The following is a 27,830-nucleotide window of genomic DNA, read 5'->3' as shown; positions in this document are numbered from 1 at the left end:
GGGCACGTGAGGCGGCGCGCGGCGAGAGCGCCCCCTGGCGGCGGGGCGGGAAGGGCGCGCGGCCCCTCAGCCTCTCGGGGCGCGGCATCCCGCAGCCCCCCGCCATTTTGCTCCCGCCGCCATTTTGCGGCCCCACGCGCCCCCTCAGCAGCGTGGCATTTCTTAGAATCACAGAACTGCAGAATCACAGCGTAGTTTGTGTCAGAAGGGGACTTACGGCCCCCCGGATCCCACACCCGATCAGGCTGCCCGGGATCTCACTCCCCGTGGTGCTGGAACAGGCAGCGGCAGCCCCTCGCCTCCAGGTCCCTCATTCTGCGCACAGGGCCCAACGAAGCACCACGAGGACCTCGGTCACCCCAACAGCGCTCTCCTCTGTGCCTCCTCCCTCCCAGAGGCGGGGATCTCCTTTCCCTGATCTGGCTGATCTGCTCTTATCCCACTAATCACATCACAGCTCGCTGATCACCTGCGCCTCTGGCAGTTTGCAGGAACGAAGTCCCGTGAACGAGGGCTGTTAGAAGCTGGGCTCAGCCACGTGGAGCAGCAATGGAAGAGATGCCTCACCAGGCCCCTGACACCAGCTTTGGGGCATCTCCAATGAGAACGTTTGGCTTGGAGCCTTAGGAGCTGCCTGGTCCAGATCCTCAGGTGAAAAAAGGACGCAGCCAGACTCTGCACATAGCTTCGCTGCTCTCCTGAATCTGGTTGAACGCTTCCTCCCATCAGACTCCCCTCAATAGCACCAGCAGAAACCGAGACAGTTCATAAGGGCATGCCCACTACCTGAAAGCAACCTGAGAGAAACACGGACTATAAAAGCATTACAACAAAGGTGCGATAACAAAAGGACTGGCGCAACAGAGAGCTGCTATAAAGGGAAGAAGATTGCTCACCCCTATCAGGAGAGCCCAGGGGGAAAGCTCCACCAAGGAAAGATCTCCAGAAAGAGATCCTCCCCCAGGCGCAGCCAGCCCTTCAATGAGGCCTAAGAGAGGTGCAGCCAGGCTCCATCCCTTCCTATCACAGCTGAATTGCCTTCACCTGTGCTCCCAGGTGCTCCATCAGTGCTGCAGGCCTTTCAACAGTTCCCATACACTGGAGGTAACCTCTGGAGGCTTTAGACAAATTTGGACTGGAAGACATCAAAATCAGCCCCTACAACACCGTGTCCTCTGCTGAAAGTTTGAAAAAAACATGTCCAGATTTTTGGCCAGGATCTCAAGGGCTGTAGGTGTTTGTAAGATCAAACCCTGAGATGAAACATCCCTCTTGACGTAAGCATAACCATACTACTCACATGGGTGCAAACTTCTGAAAGTCTCCACAGAGCTTAGAGTCTCTTGTGGCTGCAAAGAAGTGAAGAAACATCCTTAGATCATGCCTGAGTAGAGAGGAGTCTCACCTGATCCTGCCTGTCACATCCTTGAGCCCAGGCCTGAGTGATTTCAGGATGTGCTTGGCAACCTGCGCAGGACTACACAGATGGCAAAAATCCTGTGATTCGTATTGAGCATGTTGAGGATATGTCACAGTGACCCCATGCTTTTAAACAAATAAACAACCCAGGAAAATCTGGCAGGGCCTGAACATCTCCAGGGACTCTTGCACTTAGCAAAACGGTCCCTGTCTGCCTCGGTGTCATGGTATCATGATCCATTTGCTATAGATATCCATTTATGAACAGAGGTAGAGAGGGAGAAAAAGGACAGGTGGCTGTTGGGGGTTTGCACCCAGCATCACTGCGCTGTCCTGGGAAAACAATCTGCAGTGAAGAAACTCCAAAGTCAGGGAATGCAAAACTGTCAATTGGAACCTGGATCCAAAAGCCATTAGTTCCCGGACTTGTCAAATGTAAAGAGAATGCGAGTGGAAGTGCCATACTGTAACATGAACAGCCTAGTTCCAGCAAGAAAATGAAACATGTAAGACAAAGCGCTCTGTGCAATTGTATCCATGACCAGTTTCAGCTCTAAGGGGCAGAGTAGCGAAGAACTCTGGTATGAAGTTGCTACATGGCTACTGAAAATGAGAGGCAGGGAAGAGTTAAACACGTTTGACTCACGCCTCTGTGAAAGGGAAAGGTAACAGTGTGCTCACAGGGCATCGAACACTTGGAGAATCCAAGGAGAAGCACGTTGTTGAAACTGGCCCTGTTGTGTCAGTTCTGTTGTGGATCAGCAGTGATCCTGCAGCTTCCTTGTGTGGAAAGGGAAACATTCTCTCAGATGCACACAAGCAGAAATGGAGCCAGGTGAAAAACTTCATCCCACTCCCAGGAATGATTTTATTCCCACCTTCAGTAACAACAGAATTGGAGAGAAGCCACTGTTTGGTACACCTAGCCCAGTCCCTTCACCACAAGACCTCCTCCATCTTTCAGAGCTAGCAAAGCTAAACCTGAAACAGTGCGACGTGTCTCCATGCCAAAACTTTGTTATACTCAAAGTACATGAGGCAGCTCCAGCCCTGGACCGTTTGGGCCTTACTGCAAATGCTATTTCAACCCTAATGCTTTTATCTGGAAGTGCTCTGTCTCAAAGAAGTCAGCTACTTTGACAGGAGAGGAAATAGATGTTGTGATTATTTCTTTTCCTTCTTGCCTTTGCCCTTGCCTTTGCCCTTGCCCTTCTTCTTTTTTTTCGGCTTGAAGGTAGACCGGATCAAGTAGCCTCTCCAGAAGGCCTGGATGCGGGTGGCAGCGAGGGTCATGACAGCCAATTTCTCCAAAGCCTGCTTCTTCTTCTCCTCATTTACCCTGCGCTCCTCCTCAATCTGGGAATACTCCTGGAGAAGCACGGCATGTTTCTCCATCAGCAGGGACAGCTCGGCCTTCTCCTTGTTGTAGGCAGCATGAACCTCCTCAAACTCAGCCTGCCAAGACAATAGGTAAATACCAGCTACAGCATTACTGAGGGCAGTCAGCAGCTTCTCCCTATACATCACTAGGTAAGGGTTCTTTTACCCTTCCCGAATCCAGGCAGACCTGGAACGGGAGCTGAGCGAACCTTTCCAAAGGGACTGAAAAGGAGGCATGTTCCCAGTACCCATGGAATTTCAAGAGAAGCCAGGTCCTAATGTCTTCACGCTGCTCTGAAGAAATACTCTCCTGATTCTCCCTGCATTGCAGACAGCATCCATCCTCAGCTGGGAGCCTGACAGAGCCACAGGTCAGAGCCCTTCCTGCATATGCTCTGGGCAAAAAAAAATGTTCCACTGAAAAGCCAGATCGTACCAGCCTGCAAAACGCCAAGGGTTTTAATGGTTTAACTGTACTGCAGAACTCAGCAGCACTTTATTCCTTTCCTTTAACAATGCCGAGTGGAAGGTTACAGGAACCAGCAACGTGGATGTGTGTCCTAGCAATTTCTGCCCAAATCTGCTGGGACATCATGCTGCAGCCAGTCAGCAGACAGAAAACCAGGATACTTGGACATTACTAAACACTTGACAAGGGAGGAATCATAGGATCATTTCTAAGAATGAGCATTCAGATCCTAGACCCCCCTCTACATTTTACTTTGCCAATAATCCAGTAGCTTTCCTTCATCTCTGTGAAAAGGTCAGGTACATGAAAGTAACTCAGGCCATCTCAGAGGTGAGGTTAGGGAGTGCTGACACACTTCTCAGCCTGCTGTGGTTAACATGGATACCAAGACAGTGGCATGCAGGCTGTAAAGTTTTTTAGCACTTGACTGGCATCTCTTGAGGGGGACAGAGGATATGGATGCATGATTTGGATTCCAGACAGGGCCGACGGAACTGAGAATTGAAGCAAAAGTGAAAGTGTTCCCTAACAGCAGGAGGTCTTCATCTGACAGAATGTGGCACTTCTTCTTCCCCCAGATTCTGCAGGATTCAGCATGGGATGCAACCTTTTCTAAAATAAAAGCAGCAGAGAACTTTGCCACACAAAGTTAGGACAATGATACTTTCCAATGCCCATACATCTACTGGACGGAGAACTGCCCCTCACATCCACAGCCTCCTGTGTGAGAGCCAAATGTCCATTCAGTAGGGATCCATCTGACTGTGTCAGCTCATGGCAGTGATGCTTTCGGGAGGATACCTGCTTTTCTGCCATGTCTGTGTCATATGCCTGGATCCAGTTCAGAATTTCCGTCTCCACTCTGCATTTTCTCTGAAACAAAACAAGACAGGTTACTTGCAGGCACTTGAAGCTTGGTGATACAAAGCTAAGGAATGGCGGACACACCATAAGGCTGCCTTCAGCCAGACTTGGACAGACTGAGAGTTGGGCAGAGAGGAATCCGATGGAGTTCAACAAGGGAAAGTGGAGAATCCTACACCCAGGGAGGAATAACTGTGCACATCAGTACAGGTTAGGGGCTGAGCTGCTGGGAAGGAGCGCTGTAGAGAAGGACCTGAGTGTCCTAGCGGACAGCAGGGTGACCGTGAGCCAGCACTGAGCCCTGGGAGCCAAGAAGGCCAATGGTATCTAAAAGTACATTACAAAGAATGTGGCCAGCTGGTCAAGGGAGGTTCTGCTCCCCTCTGCTCTGCGCTGGAGAGGCCACATCTGGAGCACTGTGTCCAGTTCTGGGCTCACCACTTCGAGGCAGACATGGAACTGCTGGAGAGTCCAGCAGAGGGCCACAAAAACGATGAGAAGCACGGAGTATCTCCCTTTTGGGGAAAGGCTGAGAACCCTGGGGAAGAGAAGGCTGAGAGGAGTCTTACCAATGCCTACAAATATCTCAGTTAGCATGGGGCCAGGGCTCTTTTTGGTGGTGCCCAGTGACAGGACAAGGGGCAACGGGCACAAACTGGAACATGAGAAAGGACTTCTGGACTTCGAGGGTGACACAGCCCTGGAACAAGCTTCCCAGAGGTGGCAGAATCTCCTCCTCTGGAGATACTGAAACCCACCTGGATGTTTCCTGTTCCTGCTGTAGGGACCCTGCTTTCACAGTGGGGTTGGACTAGATGACCTCTAAAGGTCCCTTCCAACCCCTGTGATTCCATGATTCTGTGTAAAATCCTGAGTTAGAAAACAGCATCATAGCTTTGAGCTCTAGCATCATTATATTTGAGTAGAATATCTCCTCCCTTTGGCAAGCTTGCTTCAGCTGACCTATATTTTGCTCCTGATTTGGAGATTCTTATGGAACAGACCTGCATTGCCTGAGTCCTAAAGCACCTTATCAGCTCTATGGTACAGAGCTGGATGAGGGCTGAGGGTTGAAAGCCATCAGAAAGGCATGTTCTGTGGTAGGAAATGAAAACCTCTCATGGAATGAGGCAAGTCATCCACAAACTGGGCCAACCACCCTGGAACTGAAGTAATGGAGAAATAGTAAACATGAAAGCCCTACAAATATGGAGCCTCTTAAAACTAAGCCGTATTTCTAGGTGTAAGACAGTTTAACAGCAGCCTAACCCTGTACTATAACCAAATATGCTGTATTTGTACTCCGAGAGAAAGATCAGCCACAGCCTGCCACAAGCCACATGATTTCCTGTATGACACTGGCCCACGGGCTTCCAAGCCATCCTAGGAGGTCAGATGAGGCACTTCTCAGCTATTGGCACGACAAAGTAGATTTCAGGCCGCTCAGGGGTGCAGCACATGACAAGGAAGGGGAAAGGAGGATCTCTGTGGCCAGTAAATCTCTCTGCATGAGCTGAGCAACTCCTCACAACGATCACTGCAACAGCCTGCCTGCCCAAAAAAAGAAAAAAAAAAGAGCCACTGCATTAATGGAGGTGCAGTTGGATAGCTTGGATTTTGAACAGTGGCTCTAACATGCATTTGATGCTTTGTCAACCGCCCAGCCTCTGAACTCTGACTAGAGCACAAGCTCTCTGTTGTGCAGTGTCACAGCACTACTCAGGGGAGTTTCCAGAGCTAGGGAACAAGAGAAGGAACTGTGAGCTTCCCAGCAGCACGGCAGGCCTGCTTTCTGCTGAAATCAGCACGAGGGCAGCACAGTACACTGACAAGCAGCGTGTGCGTCCAGGAAAAGGCAGGGACAGAACAACCACTTGCAGCCAGACCTGGCAGCTCTACAACAGGTTTTACCTTTTACCTTTCTGAGAGCCGACTCTGATGCTCGATGCTCCAGCACCTGCTTATTGAGCTGTGTTTCTAGCTGCTGAATGTCCTGCTGTAGCCTGGCACACCTGGCCTGGGAAGCTTGCAGCTCTTCTTTTTGCTGTTTTTCGCCTTCCCACTTGACCTGCAGGATGTTGTTCTTGCAGCATTCTTCTAGAACTTCCATGCTGTTTTTGAGATCTTTGATCATATTGTCTTTGTTCTGAATCTAGACCCAGAAAACCAGAAGGAAATGTCATCAGGGGGTGCAGGTGAAGCATAAAGTGGTCAGGAGGAAAAAGACACCGTTGCAAAGGTGGAGGTGAGTGTCAGGCTCACTGACACTGCAGGCTGAAGAAGCCTGCTGTGTCTCCCTAGGAGCCAAGATCATCCCTTTGGTTTCAGGTAAGGCTTGGAGTGACTGCCTGGGGGACACAGCTCAGAGGGCCGCCTCTAAGAGGGATCCTCAGCTGGAGCAGTGAAACACACTTGCTTGTTATGCACTGACAAGCTGCCAAAATACACATAAAAATCTCATGTGTCTCAATTCACAGATCTCCCAGGAGTGGTAGGGAAAGGGGAAAGCAGGCCCTCGTCTCCACCAGAGCCATTCAGTGCAGTGAGCCTGGGACAAAACCTTCCCTTCTGACCCCTTCTGCAGAAAGACAAGCACACACATAAAACAAGGGATTGCTTGTCAGGAGCCCAGGGCTTGAATTCTGGCTCAACCCACAGACTCACGAGAAGAGCCTGGGAAATGCCCATTAGCTAATCCATACCTCAGCTGCCTTCACTGGGGAAAAAAAAGAAAGAAATTATATCATCACACGTTAATTATAAATGCTCCAAGGTAGCTCGCATTAGACTTGGAAGTCTCAGAAATATTAGTTTTAAGAGTGAAAGCAGAGCTGGCATGGAAAAATAGATTTTAATCGGAACAATCTCTCTCTAGAATGACTTTCCATCATTTCACCAGCAGTGAATGGAGCCTCTCTCTGGCAGCTGACACTGTAGCTCTGCTGAAATACTACTGCAGTCATCTGTGCCTGTCCTGCAGCTCCCTTTTAAGCTCAGTAACTTGTGCCATTGAAGGTGGCTTGTGAGGTTCAAAACACGCCAAGCTTAAACATGAAGCATTCAATAAACATTTTCAAATTACATTTAGAATCTGATTTAGAAATCGTTTCTGGAACCTCCTCTTTAGGACCTGCAGGAAAGGGATTGTTTTTCAGCTTACTGAAGTTTTGCTTCAGTGACCCTTTGTCAGAAAACGTTTCTCACACTGCCATACCTCCTCATCGCGGGTCCTGATTGCTGCTGCCAGTTCTGCCTGCAGAGCTGTGATTGTTTCAGTGTTTCTGTTGATGCGGAGGGAGATGTCTTCCATGAGCCGAACCGTTTCTTCCTCTTCTGTAGGACTCGTCAGGAGTCGCTCAAGCATAAAATTCCTGAACTCCCCGAAGGCTTTGAGAAATGCTTCAGTTCCCGGCTCTCGTGCCCAAACTTCGTGTTTCAGAGCCTTACAAAGTGAAGGGATGGCCAACAAGAGTCTCAGGATATTTCTAACACAACATTTCAGATGTTGTCCCAGCAAGTGGAGATTGGTGGTGTCCTCTTCTTCAGCAGCGGCAAGCAGCTGCTCCATTTGCTTTGAAAGCTTCTGGTACTCCATCAGGTTGGTTGTGATCTCAGGTCCCAGCAGATCAGCAAACCTGTCCAGAGAGCCGATAATACGTGGGATCAAGGAGCTCAGCTCCAGCTTGGCAATCGTCTCATCCAAGACAGATAGGATTCTTTCTGTCTCAATGCTATTAGGTTTCAACCAGCGCAGATCTAACGCCTTCACGGCACCTGCTGCCTTCATTGCCTTCTCTGCAGCCTCTGTGCCCATTACCAGCGATTTGTTTCTTTCCTTTGTGTCCTGCACTGATACTCAGAGCACAGCTGGAACACAGCTCCCATTAAACACTTGAGACTTCGTTGTTTTCAGGTCTAGAAGAGACACAGCATCTCCTACACAGACCCTCAGTGTAAGACCACGAAGGCACGGGGCTGCCAGCAGGGCTGACCGCTGCCCCGGGAGGCTCTCAAGCAGCGGGAGCGCAGCCGTGGGAGGGAAGCGAGGGGCTCCTGGCTTTCAAGCCGGTGCGACGAGAGCTCCCAGCTCCTAAGCAGCAGCCGAGGCAGAGATCAGACTGCAGCTCTGCAGCACTTCGCTCACCGCCGACCGGACCGCACTGCCGCCGGCGTCCCCCGGTCGCTAGGCAACCCGCGCGCTGGGGCGGGCTCTTTCCCGACGCCCTGAAACCACTCAGCGTCTTCGTTCGCTTGACGGACAGCGGTACTGTCCAATGAAAAGCGAGGAGAGGCCGTGACGTCGCTGGGCGGCCATTTTGGGGGCGGTGGCAGCGGGTGGGTTCAGGCACAAAGGCGCAGTGGCCGAAGTCGCTGTTTGCGGCGGGTTTCGAGAAGAGTGGGGATGCGGCACTGAGGGACGTGGCGGGGCTCGGTCAGCAGTCGGACTACATGATCTTAGCGGTCTTTTCCGGCCTAGGATTCTATGAACCAAGCGGCTCCCAGCTGTCAGCCTGTGCGCACCCGCTGTTGCCCACGTGGGGCTTTGGTCGGGAGCTGCTCGTCTGAACAACGCTGCAGCCTCCTGTCCCTGCAGCCTCTTCGGTGAGGGACGGCATCGTGCGCGCATCTCTGGCTGCTACGGGTGGGAGCTGGATCCTGGCAGTGCTGGCTGCTGCTGGGATTTATCCTGCCTTTGGTTCCAGTCTCAGCCACCCGCACCCTCTGCAGTCGGCTGCAGGCAGCAGAGGTCCCCGGAGCTGTCGGGGCACTGAGATCACAGCACGTTATTTTGATCAGCAGAAAGCCTTGCCAGCAGCTCCTGCACGGCCAGGTCTGGGAATCAGCCAGCACTCAGACCCAGCGTGCCAAAGGGTGCAGCGCCAGCATGATTTGATCACACAAATCTGGTGTCTGGACCAAACTCGGAGCCCATGCTCAGTGTTAAACTTCCCCATTTCTCCCAATGTTTTCCAACAAGGAAGACCCAGAGGCAACCAGCAGAACCCACCCCAGTCTAACAGCCTTCAGCTCCTCCAAAACTGTGCAGCGTTATTTGCTTGTTGGCACTTCCATGTTTTTCACCACACTTCTTGCTTTATAGAGCTGCTCAAGCTAATCGATGTAGGCAGACACCAGCCTGTCCCCAGTGCCAGCATGAAAGAAGAAATGTATCATGTCCAACCCAGCCAGGTGTGCTGTCCTGATGCTGAGGATTTTAAAAACAAGCGTATGAATCTCTTAAGGAAAAGCAGAATGTACTCTGTGCTGCAGCAATGCAGCAACCAGGGTGGGCAATCAGGGTAAATACCTTCAGTGCTGTGGTTTGTCCATAAGCTGAACTCCATCCTGCTTTGGGGATTCTACCATTACTCCGAATATCCCTGGTTTGGATAAGGACAGAGGAAAGTCAGTAAAATCTACTTGATCTTCTGCACCTTGAGGGATCCTTCTTCAATACCTCATTCCTTGTTGTTTTTTCTCCCTAGTGCCTTAAGTTACCAAACTTTCTTCTTTTTCCAGTGAGGGGTTTGTCTGCACCCTCTGGCTCTCTGATCCAAGCAGCCATGACACATGTTTTGGATCCTCTCTAAAGGCACAGGAAGGAGAGACCAAGACAAGCCCCCAAAAATCTTCTAGTGGCTTTCCATTACTTTTCTATTGCCTCAGAGGAAAGCAATCCTTTGGAAGGCTTTTTGCCTCTTACGGCTGTGCTGCTGCTCAGCCCATGCCCCCACATCAGCCTCATCTATATGAAAGGAGCAGAACCCGACGGCGAGGGATGGTGCTGTTTATTGCTGCAGCAGGCTGAGCACTGGCTTCCAGGAAGGACGAGCTGAAAATCCAAGCAAGCAGCTGAGAAACACAGCAGTCAGATCAGCACAGCCTGCGGGAGGAGCTCTCTGGATGTTTTTCCCAATCCCTTCTCACGTCCCTTTGCTCGCAGCCCGGCCGCAGCAGCAGGGGCAGACGGCTTTCTACCTCTGCGGCTGAACACCTCCAGGGATTTTTCAAACCTTTCTGATGCCTTCTTCCACCGGGCTGTTTTTCTCTCCTGTTCTTTCACAAACTGCTGCTTCAACTGTTGGTGGTAACGTTCAATCTTCTTTCTGGCCTCTTCCAAGTGCTTTATCTTTAAGAAGGCAAATGTAAGACCTTATACCTCTATCCTAACTTCAACGTAAAGATCTTAGAAGTGATGCTTGTCTCTGTGAAAGAAGACATCCTGCCAGGTCCCTCCCTCCCTGCCACGAAGGTGACCTCAAAGCTCCAAAGAAGCTCCAAAATCCATAATTATCGCTTTAAACATTGATCTGATTAAAAAATAAAAATTAAAAAATGGAATCATAGGATCATTAAGGTTGGGAAAGACTTCCAAGATGGCCAAGTCCAACCCCAACCCATCCCCTAACCGTGTCCTTCAGTGCCACACTGCAGGAGCTGCCCAGCTACCAGAGCAGCACTGGTTTTGCTGATGCACTCATGCTAATTCACTCACAGCAGCTGCGCTGCCCCAACTCCTTGAAACCCATAACTCTGTGTGTTCTGCTGAGCACGGAGCACGCAGGTGACCGTCAGCCCAGGTTCAGGGAATGGTGAACGGAGGAAAAGACATCTCAGCTCCCTCCTGTGAGGCTGCTGATGAGGATCCTCAACACGTCAGTGTCCAGCTCTGCCTGATGACACCCTGAATTGTAATTCCAGATTTCACCTGGCATCCTCACTTCCTGCAGGAGAGGGCGTCTCGCCTGCCATGGCTCACAGACTCATTACTGCTCAAAGCACAAGGCCTTAGGGGGCAATCAGGCAGCTGAGATGTAAAACCTTTGGCTCATTCCCATTCCTGGGAGGACAGGTGTCAACGTGTTGCTCGTGTCTCACTGCAGGGCTATTTTAGCAATGACATCTAAGGGCAGATTCGGTCTGACCACTCCAGCATTTGTTTCCCTCTCTGCTGCGCAGAGCCCCAAAGCAGAGTAAAGCTCTTGGCATCTGCATTAGGACCTGGCAGGCTGAAGATTTAAGGGCTGAAGTGATGATTTCAGGGTTCTGAGGAACTGGGAGCAAAGCGTTTGCACAAGACATTCTTCAGCCATTCGTCATCTGTGGCTCTTGCTGCCAGGGGATGAGGAACTCCCTCCTTTTTTTCCAAAGCACAGCCTCCAAAACACAGCAGAGAGCACAGCAAACCTTCCCCTATGCTGGCAGGATGGCGGCCCAGGGGAGGGAGGTTGTCACCTTCTTCTCCAGGAGCAGCAGGGTATGGTGGCTGGAGCGGCCGGCTGATCGGGACAGGGAGCTGCGGAGCTCATGGTCACCCACACTGATGTCAAAGTCCACACAGCTGCTCCGGGCAATAGGAAATCGGGTCACACAGAGTGGGATACGAGCAATGCCTTTTTTGGGGTGCGTGGGGACCTGGTGTGGTTCTGTAAGGAATCCCACCATCTCTGATCTGATGTGAGGGGTCCCATGGATCCCAACCAGTGGGAGGGGTCCCACAATCCACATGATGATGTGAGGGATCCCATCGTCCCCATACTAATGTGAGGGGTTCCGCAGCCCCAGGTCAGTGTGTTCTAAGCCCCCAAACTATATGAGGAGATCCCACCACCTCTAGAACAGTATGAGGCAGCCCCCCCATCCCTATATTGGTGTGAAGGGTCCCACCAATCCCACAATGGCACGAAGGAGCCCCACAGCCCCCAGCAGTTTTAAGAGGGTCCCACAGCACCACACTAGTGTGAGGAGTCCTATCACCCCCAAGCAGTACGAGGGGTCCCTCAGCCCCTCACCAGGCCCTGGTGGGCTCCCTGCTCTCGGGCGGTGGGAAGAAGGTGACACGGGGCCGCACACCACCCAGCTCATCCATGGCCCCACGCCCCCCATTGTGCATGCAGCGCTACCATGGAATCAGTGGAGTGGGGAATTCGGCCCAGCCACTGCAGTGTGGGGCTGGCAGGTGACAGAGAACAGGGAACATGACACAGGACACTGGAGACAGGGCTGGCCATGCCCCAGCTCAGGCTAGTCCTGCTCCATGTACTCATGGTAGTGTTCCCACTGTGAGCCATACTGGGGGCTGGGCTCAAAAATGAGGCAAAACCTCATTAATGACGGCAGGGAGAAGCATCCATGTGGGTTGGTCATGCCCAAGGATGAGGGGAGGAACACGGCGAGACAGGCTGCCCAGAGAAATTGTGGATGCCCCGTTCCTGGAGGCATTCAAGGGTGGGTTGGACGGGGCTCTAGGCAGCGTAATCTAACGGCTGGCCACCAGGAGGTTGCAACTAGATGATCTTTCAGGTCCCCTTCAGCCTACGCTCTGTGCGTGGCCATCTTTACACTTACGCTCGACGCTGTTTGTTTCCCAGGGAAGGAGGAGCAGCAGTGTCCACCGCTGCAGCCGGACGAAGGCGCGGGCTATGACAGCCGCGCTGCACCTCCATAGGCACAGGCTGTCCCGCATCACCCCCTGCCTCTACCTCAGCGACGGCGTGGCTGCGGGCAACGCGCAGCTCCTGGCTGCCAACCGCATCACCACCGTCATCAACGTCTCCCTTGAGCTGGCCAACATGTTCCACCCCGGCATCGAGTACCTGCGCATCCCGGTGGCCGACATCCCCACAGCCCGCATCTCTGCCTGCTTCGACTCCGTTGCCGACTTGATCCGCAGTGTGGGTGAGCGCGGGGGCCGCACGCTGGTGCACTGCGCAGCCGGGGTGAGCCGCTCAGCCACCGTCTGCATAGCCTACCTGATGAAGCACCACGCCATGTCGCTGGCCAGTGCTCACGCCTGGGTCCGCTCGTGCCGGCCCATCATCCGGCCCAACAACGGCTTCTGGCGGCAGCTCATCCACTACGAGTATTTGCTGTTCGGCATCAACACCGTCCGCATGGTCCACTCGCCCTTCGGGATGATACCTGATATTTATGAAAGGGAAGCTAGGATGATGATGATGTTCTGAGTGTGGCCCAGCTGCGAACCAAGGCAAGCAGAAGGCAGAGTTGCAGCAGAGCTCTGAAATAAACTCTCACTGCCTGCCAGTGGTCGGAGTCTCTGCAGCTACAGGAGGAGGGACTGGGCTGTGAGCAGAGGCTGGAGGCATGCTGTAAGTAAGGCCGTACAGCATTGTTCATGCCATGCTCCCGTTGGCAATACTGAAGCCATTTGTCACGTGCTGCTGTTGTTTCATTTCAGCACAAACTGTGCTTACAAAAAGGCAGGGTGTTCAGAACAGTACCAAGTACTTTGTTTTTCCTAGTTGGGATATGACTCTGGGTCCAAACACAGCAGACCAATATCTGTTCTTCTGCTGTGGTTGGGAGAGACCAGGAAAAGCACAGTGCTGGGAGAGACCTACTGACATTCTGCTCCTTGCTGCTGATCCCTCTTCTTCCCCTACCAGATTCCCCAGGCCTGGATGCAGCAGTGCAGGTGGGGTCTCACCCCCTGCTTCAGGAGCATCACCCAGCATGTGACAGAGGGACAGCATTTACTCAGCCAGACTTTGTCTTTGCTGCCTCCCGTCTGCAGATCCCTCCCTGCTAGCACTGCCTTACCCTGGGGCAGCAGCTAATCCCTGTACAGAACATTTCAATGGCACTGCTAGAAGGGGCTGGAAGAGATGGTAAAGTCCCCACTGGGGACACAAGAGCCACGGGGGTGTCAGAAGGCATGGAGGCATGGCAGCTCACTGTCTTCTGCAGGGATGGAGCTGGGAGCTGCCCCATGCCTGCACCCCTTTGGGACACCCCAGCATCAGGAATGCCAGCAAGCTGAGGTCATGGCCTGAAATACTCAGAGAGGGGACAGCCACCAACGCTACGAAGTGTTAAAAAGAGGGCAAACCAGGTAAAGACTGGGATCCTGGCCCAGTACCTCTCCTCCAGCCCCTAGCAGGGGACAGTGTGGGTGCCAGGCTGTGCTGGGGGCTTTTCCTGGTGTCCACAGTGTGGCTTGCCCTTCAGAAGGAAACCCAAAACGCCATCTCGTCCTTCCTGCTATAGAAAAGCCTCTGAAATCTGAGCCCTAAAAGCAAACAGGCAGAAGGGACAGGCACAGCTTGTGCCTGCCAAGCCCTTGGCAAGGGCACTGGCTGGTTCTGATAGCTCAGCGCCCCTTGGGCACTTTGTGGGATGGGCACCACTCCAGCCCCAGGTGCCCTGGAGAAGCTGGCACCAATGGCAGTGGCCCTGTGGCACCGTGGTGGCCCTGCTGTGAGCAGCTGTTCCCGAGGTGTTTCTGCAAGCAGCCTCAAGACTCACCATCCCACTGAGTGGAAGAAAGACAGCATTTGAGTCTGGAGCCCCAGCACATGCAAGGTGGCTCAGGCTAAAGTCTCTTGTCACAGCCCCCACTGGGAGCGGGGGGACAGGCGGTCTGGGTGCGATGTCATGGCAGCCAAGAACGGAGTATGACAAAAATAGAGCTTTATTTCAGAGCTGTCCCAGTGCCACTGCACCTCCTCAGGAATACACAGGAGTGTGCAGGGTCCAACGTGCCCACCATGCCATCACTGACAGCAGCAGGGTGACATCACTGGGACACCAGCATGGAGGTGGCACGCAGCACCCCAAGGGTCCAACGCCCTCCGTCCCATGGGGGCACGAGCTGTGTGCACGCATGCCCCATGCTCACTCCACCCAGCAGAGCTCAGTAGTGATGTGCACACGTGCACACACACAGAAATGCACTGGCACACACAGAATCTGTGCACACGCTGAGCCTGCAAGGATCCCCACCTGCAAGGATCTGCACACACTCGTGCACAGACGCTCGTGCACGCACTGACAGGCTCGTGCTCTCAAGCACAAAGCTGTGCACGGAGCACCACTCGCACACACAGTCTGTGCACACCTGCACAAAATGCTCTGCACATGCTCTCCACACGCATACACTGCCCAGCAGCACACGTGCCCACACGTATGAGACCTGCTTGCACACGTGGAACCTTCACGCACCAGCACTCACACACTCCTTGCACACTCTGCCACGTGCAGACGCACTCACACCTGCAGAGCCCGTGCACACCAGCACACGTGTGCCCCGTGCACAGAGCTGTGCACACGAACACCGGCATGTCCAGAACACACATGTACAGAGCATGCACATGGCTGTGTGGACTGACATACGTGCACGCACAGTGTGCACACCAAACACACACGTGCACACGCTGCTGTGCACAACGGCACCCTGCGTGAGGACACAGAGCTGTGCACACCAGCACACTTGTGGGCATATCGTGCCATGCACGCCAGCACAGATGTGCTGTGCACACCAGCACACACGTGCATGTTGCTACACACGCCAGCAGGCACGGTGCCACGCACACCAGCACTCATACATGGACACGCTGCCTTGCACACCTGCAAGCACACAGTGCTGTGCACCCCAGCACGTACGTATGCACACAGTGCCATGCACACCAGTGCCAATCAGCACAGTTTTGTGCACGCAGCGCCAAGCACGCAGATGCACTCCAGCAGACGTGTGCACACAGTGCCATGCACACCAGTGCACGCAGAGCTGTGCAAATCAGCACAGTCCTGTGCTCTCGGTGCCAAGCACAGCAGCACGCAGACGTGCAAACGGAGCCTTGCACACCAGCTCACGCAGAGCTGTGCCACACTCAAATCCCACCGCCTCCATCCCTACTGGTGCCGGGGGGGTCGGTGCTGCAGCCACACGGCCCAGCGCCGTGCAATGAGCTGTGGCTGCTGGTACATGAACATCCCAGCCAGCGTCAGCGCGATGCCCAGGTAGCTGAGCGCGCTCAGGCGGCTGCCGAAGAGCAGGCGGGAGAGCAGCAGGTTGCCCACCACCGTGATGTTGCCCAGGAGGTGGATGGTGAGGGCGGAGGTGAGGGACAGGACGCAGAAGCTGGCCAGGTTGTAGAGGACGGAGCCCAGGCAGCTGAGCAGCACGCAGCCCCAAAGCGAGCCGTCGTAGCGCAGCACGCCCTGCCACGCCGGGGCCACCTCCAGCGCCACGGCTGCCCCAAAGAGCAGGCAGAAGCTGGGCAGGGCGGTGAGGCACAGCAGGGACACGGCGTCCAGGCGGCCCTCCTGCAGCAGCAGGCCTGGGGGGGACAGGGCAGAGTTAGATAGAGCCAATGCTGCAAAAAAAACAGCCCAAAAATCACTAGGAGAAGGAGTGCCCTCAGCCCACCCCGGCATCCCGTGGCATTGGAGGTGAGTGAGTCCAGGGCTGGCACATGCTCAGCTCTCATCTCCACCACAGTGCCCACGATGGGGCCAGAGGTGACACATAAGTTCCCAGGCTATTCCACCCTGTCCCCACCCCCATCCTAATCCCAAAGTCATCCCACCTCCATCCTCATCCCTATTCCCCTCCCAAACCCCATTCCATCCCCATCCCCGTCCCATAGCCCTGTGAGTCATGGGCTGTGGCTACAGCAGTGATGCCCATGTGAGTCATGGGTGGAAGAAATGCTCCCAGCCCTCCAAAAAAACAGTGTGGTCAGGGTGCTCCTCCCCACCGCCTGCCAAGGACATCATGGCCTGGGTGATTCTGCTGGCCATGGCCAGGGGCCCTGAGTGGGGACAGTGCAGCTCCACATGGGGACATGCAGGGGATGGGGATAAAGGGATGGGGGTGGGATGGTGGTTGGGATTGGGATGGGACAGGGATAGGATGGGAATGGGACCAGGAGCAGGCACAGACCGGAGGGCAGGGGAACAAGGTGGTCACACCGAGGTGACAGGGGGACAGGGTGGGCAGGGGGTGATGCTGGGGGTGGGGCGACACTGGGGAAGGGGCGGAACAGGACATGGGACGGCAGCGGGTGGAGTGACAGCAGGGCCACGAGGTGATGCTGGGACAGGGATGTCCCCAAAACTAGAGGGAGCAGCGGTGACACCAAGAGCATCCCTGGGGCCCAGAGCACCATGACAGTGCCTCAAGTGCTGGCACATCCCCAGTACGGCATCACCGGGACATCCCGAGGGCAGACAGGCGGCACTTACTCTGCTGCAGCGACTTGAGGGCGCGCAGGACGGTGGCAGCCAGGAGGACGCAGCCCCCGGGCTGGTGGAAGCGGACACCTCCGGCGATGCTGCACACAGCCCCGGCGCAAACCGGTCCCATGGCCGCGTACTGCAGCGGATGGTGCCGGCGGCCCCGCAGCAGCGCCGATAGCAGCAGGGTGGCCAGCGGGGCGGTGGCGTGCACGGCCTGAGCTGCGTCCAGCGGCACCAGGCTCAGCCCCAGGTTGCCCAAAGCCACGCTGCCGCAGAAGGTGAGGCTCAGCAGGTAAATCCGCGCGCGGGGCCGGACGGGCGGCGGCGGTCCTCGTACCCAGCCCAGCGGGTAGCCCAGAGCCACGGCCGCCAGCATGTGCAGGGAGGAGAGCAGCAGAGGGTAGCGAAAACCGTGGGCGGCGAAAATCCATTTGTTGAGGCCGGCCAGAGCGGTGCCGGTGCCCAGCCACGCCGCGACGGTGAGCACCAGCCGTAGCGGCGGTCGTTCCCCCGGCTGTCCCTGGTCCGGTCTGCGGGGACGGAGGGTCCCACCGGCGGCCATCATCGCTGCTTCATCGCCACCGGGGCACCGAGGACACATGGCAGGGATGGACGAGCGGCGGGTTCAGCCGTGGGATGCCATGTGCGGGCAGCGCCGGTGCGGAGGAGCAAAGTTTGATGGCGGGGAGAGAAGGCGGGCAGGGTCCTCCCCGGCAACCAGCGCGGTGCGGGCAGGCGAGCGGTGATGCGGGAGAGCGGAGCGGCGGGGATGATAACCGCGCGGGGAGCTGGGAGGCGGCGGCCGCGCATCCCCAACAGAGCCGGGGGAGCGGCGACGGCGGAGCAGGGACGGCCTTCCCGGTGACGGAGCGGCTGCGTCAGTGTCCCCGGGTGACTCATAGGCGGGCGCCGTGGCTCGCAGGCCTGGCACCGGCATCAGTCCCCGCCCCGTGCAGCACAGGCTTTGTTTGGGTCGACTCCAGGCAAATTTGGGACTGAAGCATCCCAAGGCTGGGCCGGAACGGTCCCCGCCGATGCCATCACCCTCAGCCCCTGATGTGGGGACAGACAGTTGCACCTCAGCTGCTGAAATCCCTGTGATCCCCATTATGGTGGTGGCCCTGCCTGGGACACGAGCAGCTCCAGGGGGTCGTGCACTCCTGGGAGCATTGAGCACACCACCACCCAGAGGCTTTCAGCCACCCGTGCAGCAATGAGGCCACGGAATCCTAAGCACAGAGCCCGGCTGTGCCCAACCCCCACCCCCATCCTCCTCCTGCCCAGCACACAGAGAAAGCACGGCACAGCCTGGAGGTTCTGCAGTATTTCATTGCCATCAGCCCCACAACCAGCCCCACTACCACTCGCTCAGGCGCAGGATGACAGTGTTCCCATCCTTCGGTCTGTAGTCAGCAACACCTGCAGAGGGACACAGTGGCCAGGGTGGCAGTGAGGTCGCAGGGTCAGGGACACATCCCTGTGCCCCCATATCTCCGTGTCCCCCCATCACTCACCCATATGCAGGCTGGTGCCAAGCCTGCTGAGCAGCTGCCAGTAGTGCCGCTCCTTTGGCCTCGCAGCCATGCCTTGCACCGAGGTCAGGAAGGGGCCATATGTGGTATCCTGGGTCTCAAACCTGGGGGCAGAGCAAGAGGAGGGATCTGGGACACAGCGGAGGGAACGAGGACAAGAGGACAGCCTCAGAGCCCCCTGACCATTGGACCACTCACGTGAAGTTTTTAGATCCCTGTGGCGGGGCTGCCCTGAGCAGATCCAGAAGCGAGGCCCCAGCAGGCGCAGACACCAGGCTGTCATACAGCAGCTGCTGGGGACACCCCAGCAAGGGGCACTCCACCACCAGCCGCACAGTCATATTGTGTGGCCCCAGGGGCATTGGCTCCAAGAAGATGGGTGTCAGTGTGCCTGGGACAAGGAGTCACAGTGGCATCGGTGCCAGCCCCACGCTGGCCACCCAGTGCCCCATGTTCCCTGCTCCTACCCAGCTCCTCCTGGCACTGCATGGAGGCGATGCTCAGGTAGCTGCGGCCGTTCAGAGCGAGCAGCGCTTGGGCCATGGTGGCAGCACTGGTGAAGCTGTCCAGGTGACGCAGCAGTGCAGCCATGGCACGGCCGTATGCTGTCCTGCACGTGTTGGTGGCGATGAAGACCTGGAAGGGGAGGAAGGAAGGAAGTGCTCAGCGCAGGGCTCAGGCTCAGACCTTCACCAAGAGCCACTCACGCTCCTGCACTTGCTTCATGCCAATGCCCACACTCACCTGCATGGCCAAGGGAGTGCTGAAGACGTTCCCAATGAGGCCGTCTGCGCGCTGTGCCTCCACCAGCCTCGCCTTGGTCCTGTGCACAGCTGCCCGCAGCTCTGCTGCCAGCCTAGCCCCGATGTGTTTCTCCTTCTCCAGGCAGGCGAAGGCCAATGCTGCCACTGCCTCTGTGTCTGCAGGGGTGGCTGTGTCAGCCCAGATGCTGCACGCCCACCCCATGGTGGATCCAACTGTTTGGGTCCCTGCTGTCTCTTACCCACTGCATTGCCATCCACGTGCCTGAAGCGCCGGTGCTGCTCGGCCACCAGCAGCCGCTGGATCACCTCCTCACGCACCCGCTTGTGGTGGACACAGAGAGCCAGCACGCCCAGGCTGTACTGGTAGTAACTGGTGAGAGGATGGCCGTGATGCCGGGAGCCTGGGGACAGAGCACTGCTGTCACAAGAGCCAGCTGGTGGCAGCAGAGCTGCAGTGCCAGCACCCATAGGGTCCCCGCTGTAGGTGGGGTACCTCACCTGCCCAATCCTTCTCCAGGTAGTACTTGAGCCACGTCACAGGGAAGCGCTGGGTAGTGGGGTCTGGTGGGGGGCAGGTGGCACGCAGTCCCAGCAGGTAGAGTGCCAGACGCCCCGTCTCCGGCAGGGAATCCCTGCGGGCAGTGGGGTCAGCACATGGAGGAGCACGAGAACCTCCCCATCCCCATCCCATCACCTACGTGTCGCGGTGCCGATGGCCATGGGACGGGCGGCTGGCTGAGTGCAGACTCCTGTAGGGATTGGCATCAGTGGGACTACAAAAGGGACAGGGGCCGTCCCGCTGTGACACGCTGGGGACCTACCGGCCGTAGAGACCCTGGAAGGTGTCCTGCAGGTTCTGCAGGTAGCGCTGCTCCATGCTCAGATCGTGCTCGTTGCTGAGACGCAGCCCCACGTAGATCCCGGGGTCGGCATCCTGCCCCGACTCCATCGCCAGCCCCAGCAGTCGTGCAGCAAACGCCCTCACCGCCACCGCTGCCTCTGCTGGAGCTTCTGTCGCCAGGGGTCCCCGTGAGGAAGGGGGCAAGGAGTGAGAGCAGCCCAGCGCCGGGGGACGCGGGGAGGACAAAGAGCGTCGGTGGCGGTGGGAAGCGGAGCGTCCTCACCCCACGTCCTCACCCTGTACCGCCAGGGTGAAGCTGAACCCCCAGATTTCGCACAACGCTGAGGGAGAGGCCGAGCATAGAGGGGACACGAGGCAGGAAAAGGGAGAAAGGGAACGGGGGAAACCCAACGCCCGGCACCACTGCGCTCCCACCCACAGCCTGGCCCCGGGGGCCCCGCGTTGGAGCATGGATATGAAGCATTCGGGCGGCTCAAACTCACCGCAGGGCCGGGCGGGCAGCACCGCAGCCTGCAGCAGGGCCAGGAGCAGCCACATCGCGGCGAGGGGACGGCGGGTGGGTGACAGCGAGTGACAGCAGGCTGAGCGGCGCCGAGCAGGAAGGCGATGAGTGAGGCAGTTCCGCACTCCGGGGCCGAGTCAGCAGAAAGGGGCGAGGACTTTGGCTGGAGGCGAGAGCGGGGCGCAGATAAGGAGGAGCAGATGGGGTGGTCACGACCCTGTGCGCTGGGTCAGCCACAAAGCGGGGCAGGTCAGGGGCACCGAGCAGGAGACGGGACGGCGGCACAGCAGCGTGACGGGACGGCGGCGGCCCCGGGAAGGGGTTACGGGGTCAGCGGGGCTCGACGCAGAGCCGCGGGGACGGCACGCGAACGGCAACGCGCCCATCCTGCGGCCCAGCGCCCACCGGCCGCCCATCGCACCGAGGGCAAAGCCACGCCCCCTGCCGTAGCCACGCCCACAACTTCTCATCTCGCCCCCTGCGCGACGCCCGCGCCCCTGCGGAGGCCCCGCCCCTCTCCTCTCTCCGTCCCAGCGTGCCCCGCGCCGAAGGACCCCGCCGGCCGGCCGGCTTGGAGCTGCCCGTAGCGTGCCTGAGTGACCGCCTCCCTTCACCGCTCTCCGTCCCCGCGTCCCACCCGCACCCTTCAGCCCCGCTGAAGCTCGAGGCTGCGCGGACCCGGCAGGGTTCCGGTGCAGGCGCGAAGCGGCGCGGTGCAGGCAGTGCGAGGGCAGCCCGGGTCCTTCGGCGCGGCGGAGCACGAGGCCGTGGCAGCGGAGCCATGGGCGGGCTGGAGAAGAAGAAGGTAGCGGGGGGTACGGCTGCGTCCCGGCCCGCGGCTCTCCCTGTTTCCCCCCACCTGTTTCTCTCAGTTTCTCCTCTGCTTTTCCTTATTCTCATCCCCACCCCTCGCGGTTTCCCTCCAGGTTCCCCCGTTTCTCCTCGTTTCCGTCTTCCAGCCCTCCCATTTCTCCCGGTACCCCCACGTGCATCCCGTTGGGGCTCCCTCGGTTCTCCCCCACGTGACCCCTCTGTGTTCCCCCCCAGTACCAGCGGGGCTCTGCCACCAACTACATCACCCGCAACAAGGCACGCAAGAAGCTGCAGCTCAGCCTGCCCGATTTCAGGTGGGTCACAGCCCCTGCAGCACGGCCCCATTCATTGCCTCCCGTGGGGTGGCCGTGTGATGGCAGAGCCGCTGGGCAGCAGGCTGACACCCCATCCCTCCTCAACAGGCGCCTCTGCATCCTGAAGGGGATTTACCCCCATGAGCCCAAGCACAAGAAGAAGGTGAACAAAGGCTCCACCGCGGCACGGACCTTCTATCTCCTCAAAGACATCAAATTTCTCCTGCATGAGCCCATCGTCAACAAGTTCCGGGAATACAAGGTAATCAGTGCCCTGAGAGCTGGGGGCTGTGCTGGCCCTGCAGTGCTCTGAGCCCTGCTCTGCCTGCAGATCTTTGTCCGTAAGCTGAGGAAGGCGTATGGGAAGAGTGAGTGGGGCACGGCGGAGCGGCTGAAGGACAACAAACCCACCTACAAACTTGACCACATCGTGAAGGAGAGGTGAGCCCACGGAGCCTTCGCTGGGGCCGTCCCTCCTCAGCAGCACGCATCCTTCTCTGGGCATTGCTGGGCATCGTGTAGAGTTTCTGGGTTTGTAGAGAAGTTTATGAGATGTGAGTGATGAGGGAGTTCTTGGCTGCTGTGAATGGCTCCAGGTTCTCCATGATGACACAGAACTTTCCCGTCCTCCCCTGAGAGTTTTCCATTGACACTCTGGGAGAAAGACCCAGCGTGCCAATGCAGGTGGTTAATTTACTGCCAGAGGAAAAGGAGATGACCTACAGGAGAGGGGGGAGCTGCTCTGGCAAATCTCTGCGTTGTCCCAGTGGTGTATGGGAACTGATTGTGTCAGCAGGGAGAGAGGAACAGCCCTGGGAGCTAAGAGCTGCCCTGACGTGCTTTATGGAATGGTAAAGGTGTTGGAGCTGCGGGGTCACAACATTTCTTCCTGCCCCAACACAATGCTCGGGGCTCTCATCTCAGAGCAGGAAATGACAAACTGGGTTTGTTGTCCCCCAGCTAGGGAGGTTCCTGACTCCCAGGGCAGTCCTGAGCCCTGCAGTGCTGTCAGAAGGACTCTGTGAGACTCTGGATGCCCAGCAGGGATGCCCTGTCCCCACAGATTGCCTGGCATTCCACAGTGACTGCACTTGCCCACCCCTTGGCTGCTGAGGCTCTGCAGCTCTGGGGTTTTGGAGCCAGGTGTGATGGCACCATTTCCTCTTGCCTGGCTGCAGGTACCCAACCTTTGTGGACGCACTGCGGGACCTGGATGATGCCCTCTCCATGTGCTTCCTCTTCTCTACCTTCCCACGGACGGGCAAGTGCCACGTGCAGACCATCCAGCTGTGCAGGCGCTTGGCTGTTGAGTTCCTCAACTACGTCATCGCCTCCCGCTCACTGCGCAAGGTGGGGACTCCAAGGAGGGATGGATCCTGCTGCCTGTCCCCAGTGCTCCTTTGCATCCTTGCCGTCCAGGGAAGGTTGGTAAGAACCAGGAGCGCCTGTAACCTTCATCACGCTCTTTTCCCACCAGGTCTTCCTCTCCATTAAGGGTATCTACTACCAGGCTGAGGTGCTGGGGCAGCCAATCACCTGGATCACCCCTTACGCCTTTGCCCACGATGTGAGTACACGAGACCTGTGCTGTTATTGTTGTTCCCTTTCCTAGGGCTGGGGTGGGGTTTTGGGGACGTCTGCTTGCTCTTGTGCCAAAGAAACAAAACAGGTGAAGGCCAGGAGGTCTTTGGCAGCCGTGTATGGCACAACCCTTCCTATCAGACTTCAGTGCTAGGCTGTGCCAGTCTACTCAGCTCCTTCTTTTCTCTTCCTGTCAATTATTAAAATATGTTCTGCCCACAAATTGAAGATTAACTGGCAGCTCAGATGGAGGTACTGGGGTGAGTTGATTCTTGTATCGTCTTTGCACACTCCTTGTGCAGCCATCCCAAGACATAGAGCTGTGGGTGCTGCTGGGCCAGAACCGCTGGCAGACAGGAGCTCATAGCTGCTGTAGTGCTCTCCTTTTGTCCCACGGTTTTGGGGATTTGGTTAGGTCAGAACATTCCCAGTTTGTGGCCTTTGGTACAGCCCATGGCAGCATCCCCTCACTGAGCTCATAACTTTCCTTGATCCCTTGCACCCTGGCTGTCGTGGGGGCTGGCTGTATTCCTGCTATGTTTCAGCTCCTGGTCCTGCTATTTCTTGTCATGAGCTGCACGTATCACCTGGAGGAGCAGCTTCATTCCCTGAGCTGGCCCCAGGTGAACAGCACGCTGTCCCTTATTGGGGAATCTGCTCCCTCATCCTTGTATCCTTCCCCTCCCCGTGTGCCCACAGCACCCAACAGATGTGGATTATCGTGTGATGGCTACCTTCACTGAGTTCTACACCACCCTGCTGGGCTTCGTTAACTTCCGTCTCTACCACTCACTCAACCTGCACTACCCGCCCAAGGTAAAGCCACCACTGGCCCTGGGGACGCGCCAGGCTGGTGGGAGCAGCTGCTGCAGGGAGCATTGCTCCTGGGGACCTGTATGGGTGATGTAAGGGGCTGAGGGGGAGGATGTTTGGGCAGACCATGCTTGGGAGCTGTCTCCCCACCTTTCTGTTTGTCTGCAGATCGATGGCCAAGCTGAGGTTGAGCTAAAGCCTGCAGAAGGCAAGGAGTATGCCATGGATTCAGAGAGCTACCTGGAGGTGAGGGGTACCTGCATGGTCAACAAGAGGAGTTTGTGTGCAAGGACACTGTGTGTCCTCAGTGTCCTGGCTGGGGACCCCTCCTGGTGTGGGGCACTGGTGTAGGGGCTGAGGAGCAGAGCCTGACCCATGCATGGTGGAGATCCCAACTTCTCATCCCTTTGCTGTGGCCAGAGGAGGAGCTGTGCTTGGTCTTTGGGGTTTCCTCTGTGACCCCCTATTCCTTTTCCCATTCCAAAGCCCTGGCTGAACCTTATATCTTGGTCTCCTCTGGTTGCAGAAACTGTCGGCTCTGAGCGCCAGCCTGGCACGTGTGGTGGCCCCAACCCAAGAGGAAGATGTGGAGATGGATGAGTTCCCTGTGGAGGGGGTAAGAGCCTGGTGGCCAGGGCTGACCCACACTGTGTGCTATGTTGTCCTCAGCACATCTTACGGCTGAGAGAAGGCTGTCAGTGCCCAGTGTGGGACGGGGAGGGCTGGCAGGAGAATGGGGGACAGTGAGAGCAGAGAGGGGCTTGGCTGTGCTGCATGTGGGGAAGAGGTTTGACTGGTTTGCCCCCGATCAGGAGACTGCTGAGCAGATGGATGCGAGGAGGAAGGAGCAGGAGGCCCTGGAGAAGCACAAAAAGCTGTTTGAAGGGCTGCGCTTCTTCCTCAACAGGGAGGTGCCTCGAGAGCCCCTGGCCTTCATCATCCGGTATGTGGTGGGAGGTGGTCCTGCAGCTCTACCACCTCGTGCTGTCCTTCCCTGTCCTCTCCAGTAGCATTGCTGAGGCCACTGTGAGCCCGAGAGTGTCTGCTGTGTGACCAACCTCTTGGTGTGTTTGACTGGCAGGTGCTTTGGTGGCCAGGTGTCCTGGGACAAGTCCCTGTGCATCGGTGCCACTTATGATGTGAGTGACCCATCCATCACCCACCAGATTGTTGACCGGCCCCAGGTGGAGCAGCAGGTTGTGGGCAGGTGAGCCAGGTGTCCCATCCCCAGAATGGTCATCTAGGCTGATGGATGGTCCTGAACTCTCCCTTGCTCTGTCTGCTCCCAATCTGCTTCACTGCCTCTTGGACACCAGAGCATGGGGCAGTAAGGCAGTGTCTGACCCCCAACCTCGTAACCCTCTGCCTCCAGGTATTACCTGCAGCCTCAGTGGGTTTTTGACTCGGTCAATGCCAAGCTGTGCCTCCCTGTAGCCGATTATTTCCCCGGTGTGCTGCTGCCCCCACACCTCTCACCCTTCGTGACAGAACAGGAAGGAGACTACATCCCTCCAGAGAAGCTGAAGTTGCTGGCCATGCAGCGGGGCGAGGACCCAGGTGATGTGAGGCTCCCAGAGCTGGAGAGAATCCAGACAGTGCTGCTGCTTCAGCAGAGCTCTGCCTGCTGCAGGGCCTCCATGTTCCACGGTCAGTAACAGTGATCTCTCCATAGGGGAAGAGAGTGAGGAGGAGGAGGAAGAGGAAGAGGAGGATGACAATGATAAAGAGGAGGAAGAGGAGGAAGAAGATGAGTCCGAAAAGGAAGAGGAGATGAAATTGAAGAAGATGGAAGAGCAGAAGACTCAGAGCAACAAGGTGCAGTACATGGCAGTGGGGTCACAGAATCATAGAATGGCAGGGTGGGAAGGGACTCAAGGATCACAAATCTCCGAGCCACCTGGTCTGGGGGTGACCAGAGAGGATGCTGTGTCTCTTGTATTACCACTGACCAGTGTGGATGTGCCCTGGGGAAGGGCTGGCTGCTGGCACACACAGCCCTGAGCTCTCTGCTCTCTGCTCTCTGCAGGCACTTCCCGTGAAGGTGACTGCTGGCAAAGTGCGGCTGGAGGACAAGCAGCGCCTGGAGCAGGAGCAGCAGAGCGAGGAGAAGCGCCTGGCCATCATGATGATGAAGAAAAGGGAGAAATACCTCTACAAGAAGATCATGTTTGGAAAGAAACGCAAAATCCGAGAGGTATGAATGTAGGGATGCCCCAGGCCGTGGATCCCTGTAGGTCATCCCAAAATCAGTTTGCAGCTAAAGATATATCCTGGTCTGTCCTCATCTTGTAAGGAAGGAGTGACCTCTGAGGCCTGCGCCTCCCCACCTTTGGTTGCAGGGGGGAGCTTTGCCCATAGCCTTGCAGCCCTGGTCTTCCTGCCCTGCTGTGAGGCTTGGCAGAGCTGAATCCCCTCCTCCAGGATGACTGCACCATCACAAACTGGTCCCACACTGCATGTTTTGAGTTTTCGTTTCCTCTCTGCACGTGGTGAGGCAGTGAGGATGTTGATCTCTGGTGCACAAGGCTGAGACTGTACAGGTCTCTTCCCCAGCGTTACCAGGCTGCAGGCGTTCAGACTCCCTGAGCAGAGCTCCCTGTGCCTGCCTGGGACCTTAGTGTGTGGCCAGCAAGTGAAGCTCAGGGCACCACTGCTTGTCTCCACCCCCTGGTGTCGAACAGCTCAGTGGGTCTGAGGTTGGAGCAGCTCTTGGTGTGTGGGGACAGACCTGACTGTGGGTCTGGGGTTGTGTTTCTGTGCAGGCAAACAAACTGGCTGCGAAGAGGAAAGCTCACGACACTGCTATGAAAGAGGAGAAGAAGAAAACCAAGAAGGCGCGACGAGCGTGATGAGACTTCGGGACCCCGAGGAGGGGCTAACCCTGCCTGGCTGGAATGGCTGCAGCAACCATCATTTGTGGGAGAAAAGCCCTCAGCTTTCCTCTTGGGACAGAAATACTGAATTAAAATATTGCCCGTCAGTAAATACACCTCCTGCTGTGCCTTATCCAGGACTCCCTCCACGCAGGAAGTGGAGGAGTGATCGTCAGTGCCACTGCCTGTCCTGAGGGTCAGTGATGTGGGCACGTCCTCTTTGTGCCCTTTCAGCGTCCTCAGGGCAGCGAGTGGTGCCTGAAGAACAGGAGGCCAAGGGAAGCTTTGGGCTCTTGCAGCTTCCTCCCTCTGGCATTGTTCACTTTGCACACCCGCAGCCCTGGGATGTGCAGACTGCCCCTGTCCCACCTGCTCTGGGGCTGCTGGCCTTGCTGGGACCTGGTGCTGTTGTGTTCAGAGGGGTGAGGGCTCCAGCATGAGAAGCAGGCTTTGTGCTCAGCATTGGAGAGGAGCCCACCTTGCCACCCAGAACTGAGCTGCTCTCCGCCACCCACACTGTGGGCTGCATTTGGCCTCTGCTTCTACTGTATTGCAATTTTATTTTTTTTCTAATTAAAACGTGATGCTTCCCTGTGCCGTGTGTTGTCTGTACCCTTGTGGCAGGGCCGCGGTGCAGTGGTGTGTGCCCAGACCCTGGGCTCA

General features: G+C 56.7%; 5 protein-coding genes across 6 annotated transcripts in view; 2 read left to right on the top strand and 3 right to left on the bottom strand.

Annotated features, from left to right (window-relative positions):
• The window catches only part of SLC35E4 (solute carrier family 35 member E4), a 108,559-nt gene extending 90,216 nt beyond the window's left edge, over positions 1–18,343 (bottom strand). Inside the window, exons 1-2 of one of the 2 annotated variants that reach the window (XR_008208308.1) lie at positions 17,120–18,343; positions 14,965–16,212 (exon numbers count right to left, since the gene is read on the bottom strand). Coding sequence is in view for 1 of the 2 variants with exons in the window: in XM_052689759.1 (XP_052545719.1) it covers positions 15,785–16,212; positions 17,120–17,714 (1,023 nt within the window). In the remaining variant the exon portion in view is untranslated. Of the gene's footprint in view, positions 1–14,542; positions 16,213–17,119 lie in introns of those variants that run through there. The other variant, XM_052689759.1, reaches the window with a different exon arrangement.
• On the bottom strand, positions 2,264–8,257 carry IQCD (IQ motif containing D). Its single transcript, XM_052689749.1, has 4 exons — positions 7,347–8,257; positions 6,051–6,284; positions 4,070–4,141; positions 2,264–2,874 (listed from the first exon to the last, which is right to left on the bottom strand). The coding sequence occupies exons 1-4, from the start codon at positions 7,944–7,946 to the stop codon at positions 2,584–2,586; spliced, it is 1,197 nt and encodes a 398-aa protein (XP_052545709.1). The 5' UTR covers positions 7,947–8,257; the 3' UTR covers positions 2,264–2,583.
• Positions 12,556–13,098, top strand: DUSP18 (dual specificity phosphatase 18). The gene has a single exon (XM_052690023.1). The coding sequence runs from the start codon at positions 12,556–12,558 to the stop codon at positions 13,096–13,098; it is 543 nt and encodes a 180-aa protein (XP_052545983.1).
• An 81-nt stretch (positions 18,344–18,424) lies between the features above and the next one.
• TCN2 (transcobalamin 2) lies at positions 18,425–21,207 on the bottom strand. The gene is made up of 10 exons (XM_052689746.1): positions 20,754–21,207; positions 20,231–20,420; positions 20,108–20,158; positions 19,908–20,041; positions 19,649–19,810; positions 19,390–19,565; positions 19,113–19,281; positions 18,844–19,036; positions 18,628–18,749; positions 18,425–18,532 (listed from the first exon to the last, which is right to left on the bottom strand). The coding sequence occupies exons 1-10, from the start codon at positions 20,806–20,808 to the stop codon at positions 18,471–18,473; spliced, it is 1,314 nt and encodes a 437-aa protein (XP_052545706.1). The 5' UTR covers positions 20,809–21,207; the 3' UTR covers positions 18,425–18,470.
• A 242-nt stretch (positions 21,208–21,449) lies between these two features.
• On the top strand, positions 21,450–27,761 carry PES1 (pescadillo ribosomal biogenesis factor 1). The gene is made up of 15 exons (XM_052689736.1): positions 21,450–21,578; positions 21,821–21,900; positions 22,009–22,162; positions 22,232–22,341; positions 23,079–23,250; positions 23,378–23,467; positions 24,181–24,297; positions 24,463–24,540; positions 24,821–24,910; positions 25,107–25,237; positions 25,376–25,501; positions 25,667–25,851; positions 25,967–26,109; positions 26,321–26,488; positions 27,057–27,761. The coding sequence occupies exons 1-15, from the start codon at positions 21,555–21,557 to the stop codon at positions 27,141–27,143; spliced, it is 1,755 nt and encodes a 584-aa protein (XP_052545696.1). The 5' UTR covers positions 21,450–21,554; the 3' UTR covers positions 27,144–27,761.
• Positions 27,762–27,830: the final 69 nt, after the last annotated feature.

This window comes from Tympanuchus pallidicinctus, unplaced genomic scaffold, assembly GCF_026119805.1.
Source record: "Tympanuchus pallidicinctus isolate F22 unplaced genomic scaffold, pur_lepc_1.0 scaffold25, whole genome shotgun sequence".
Lineage (NCBI taxonomy): Eukaryota > Metazoa > Chordata > Aves > Galliformes > Phasianidae > Tympanuchus > Tympanuchus pallidicinctus.
Note: the sequence above shows the minus strand (reverse complement) of the source record. Positions and strands in the feature narration are given on the sequence as shown.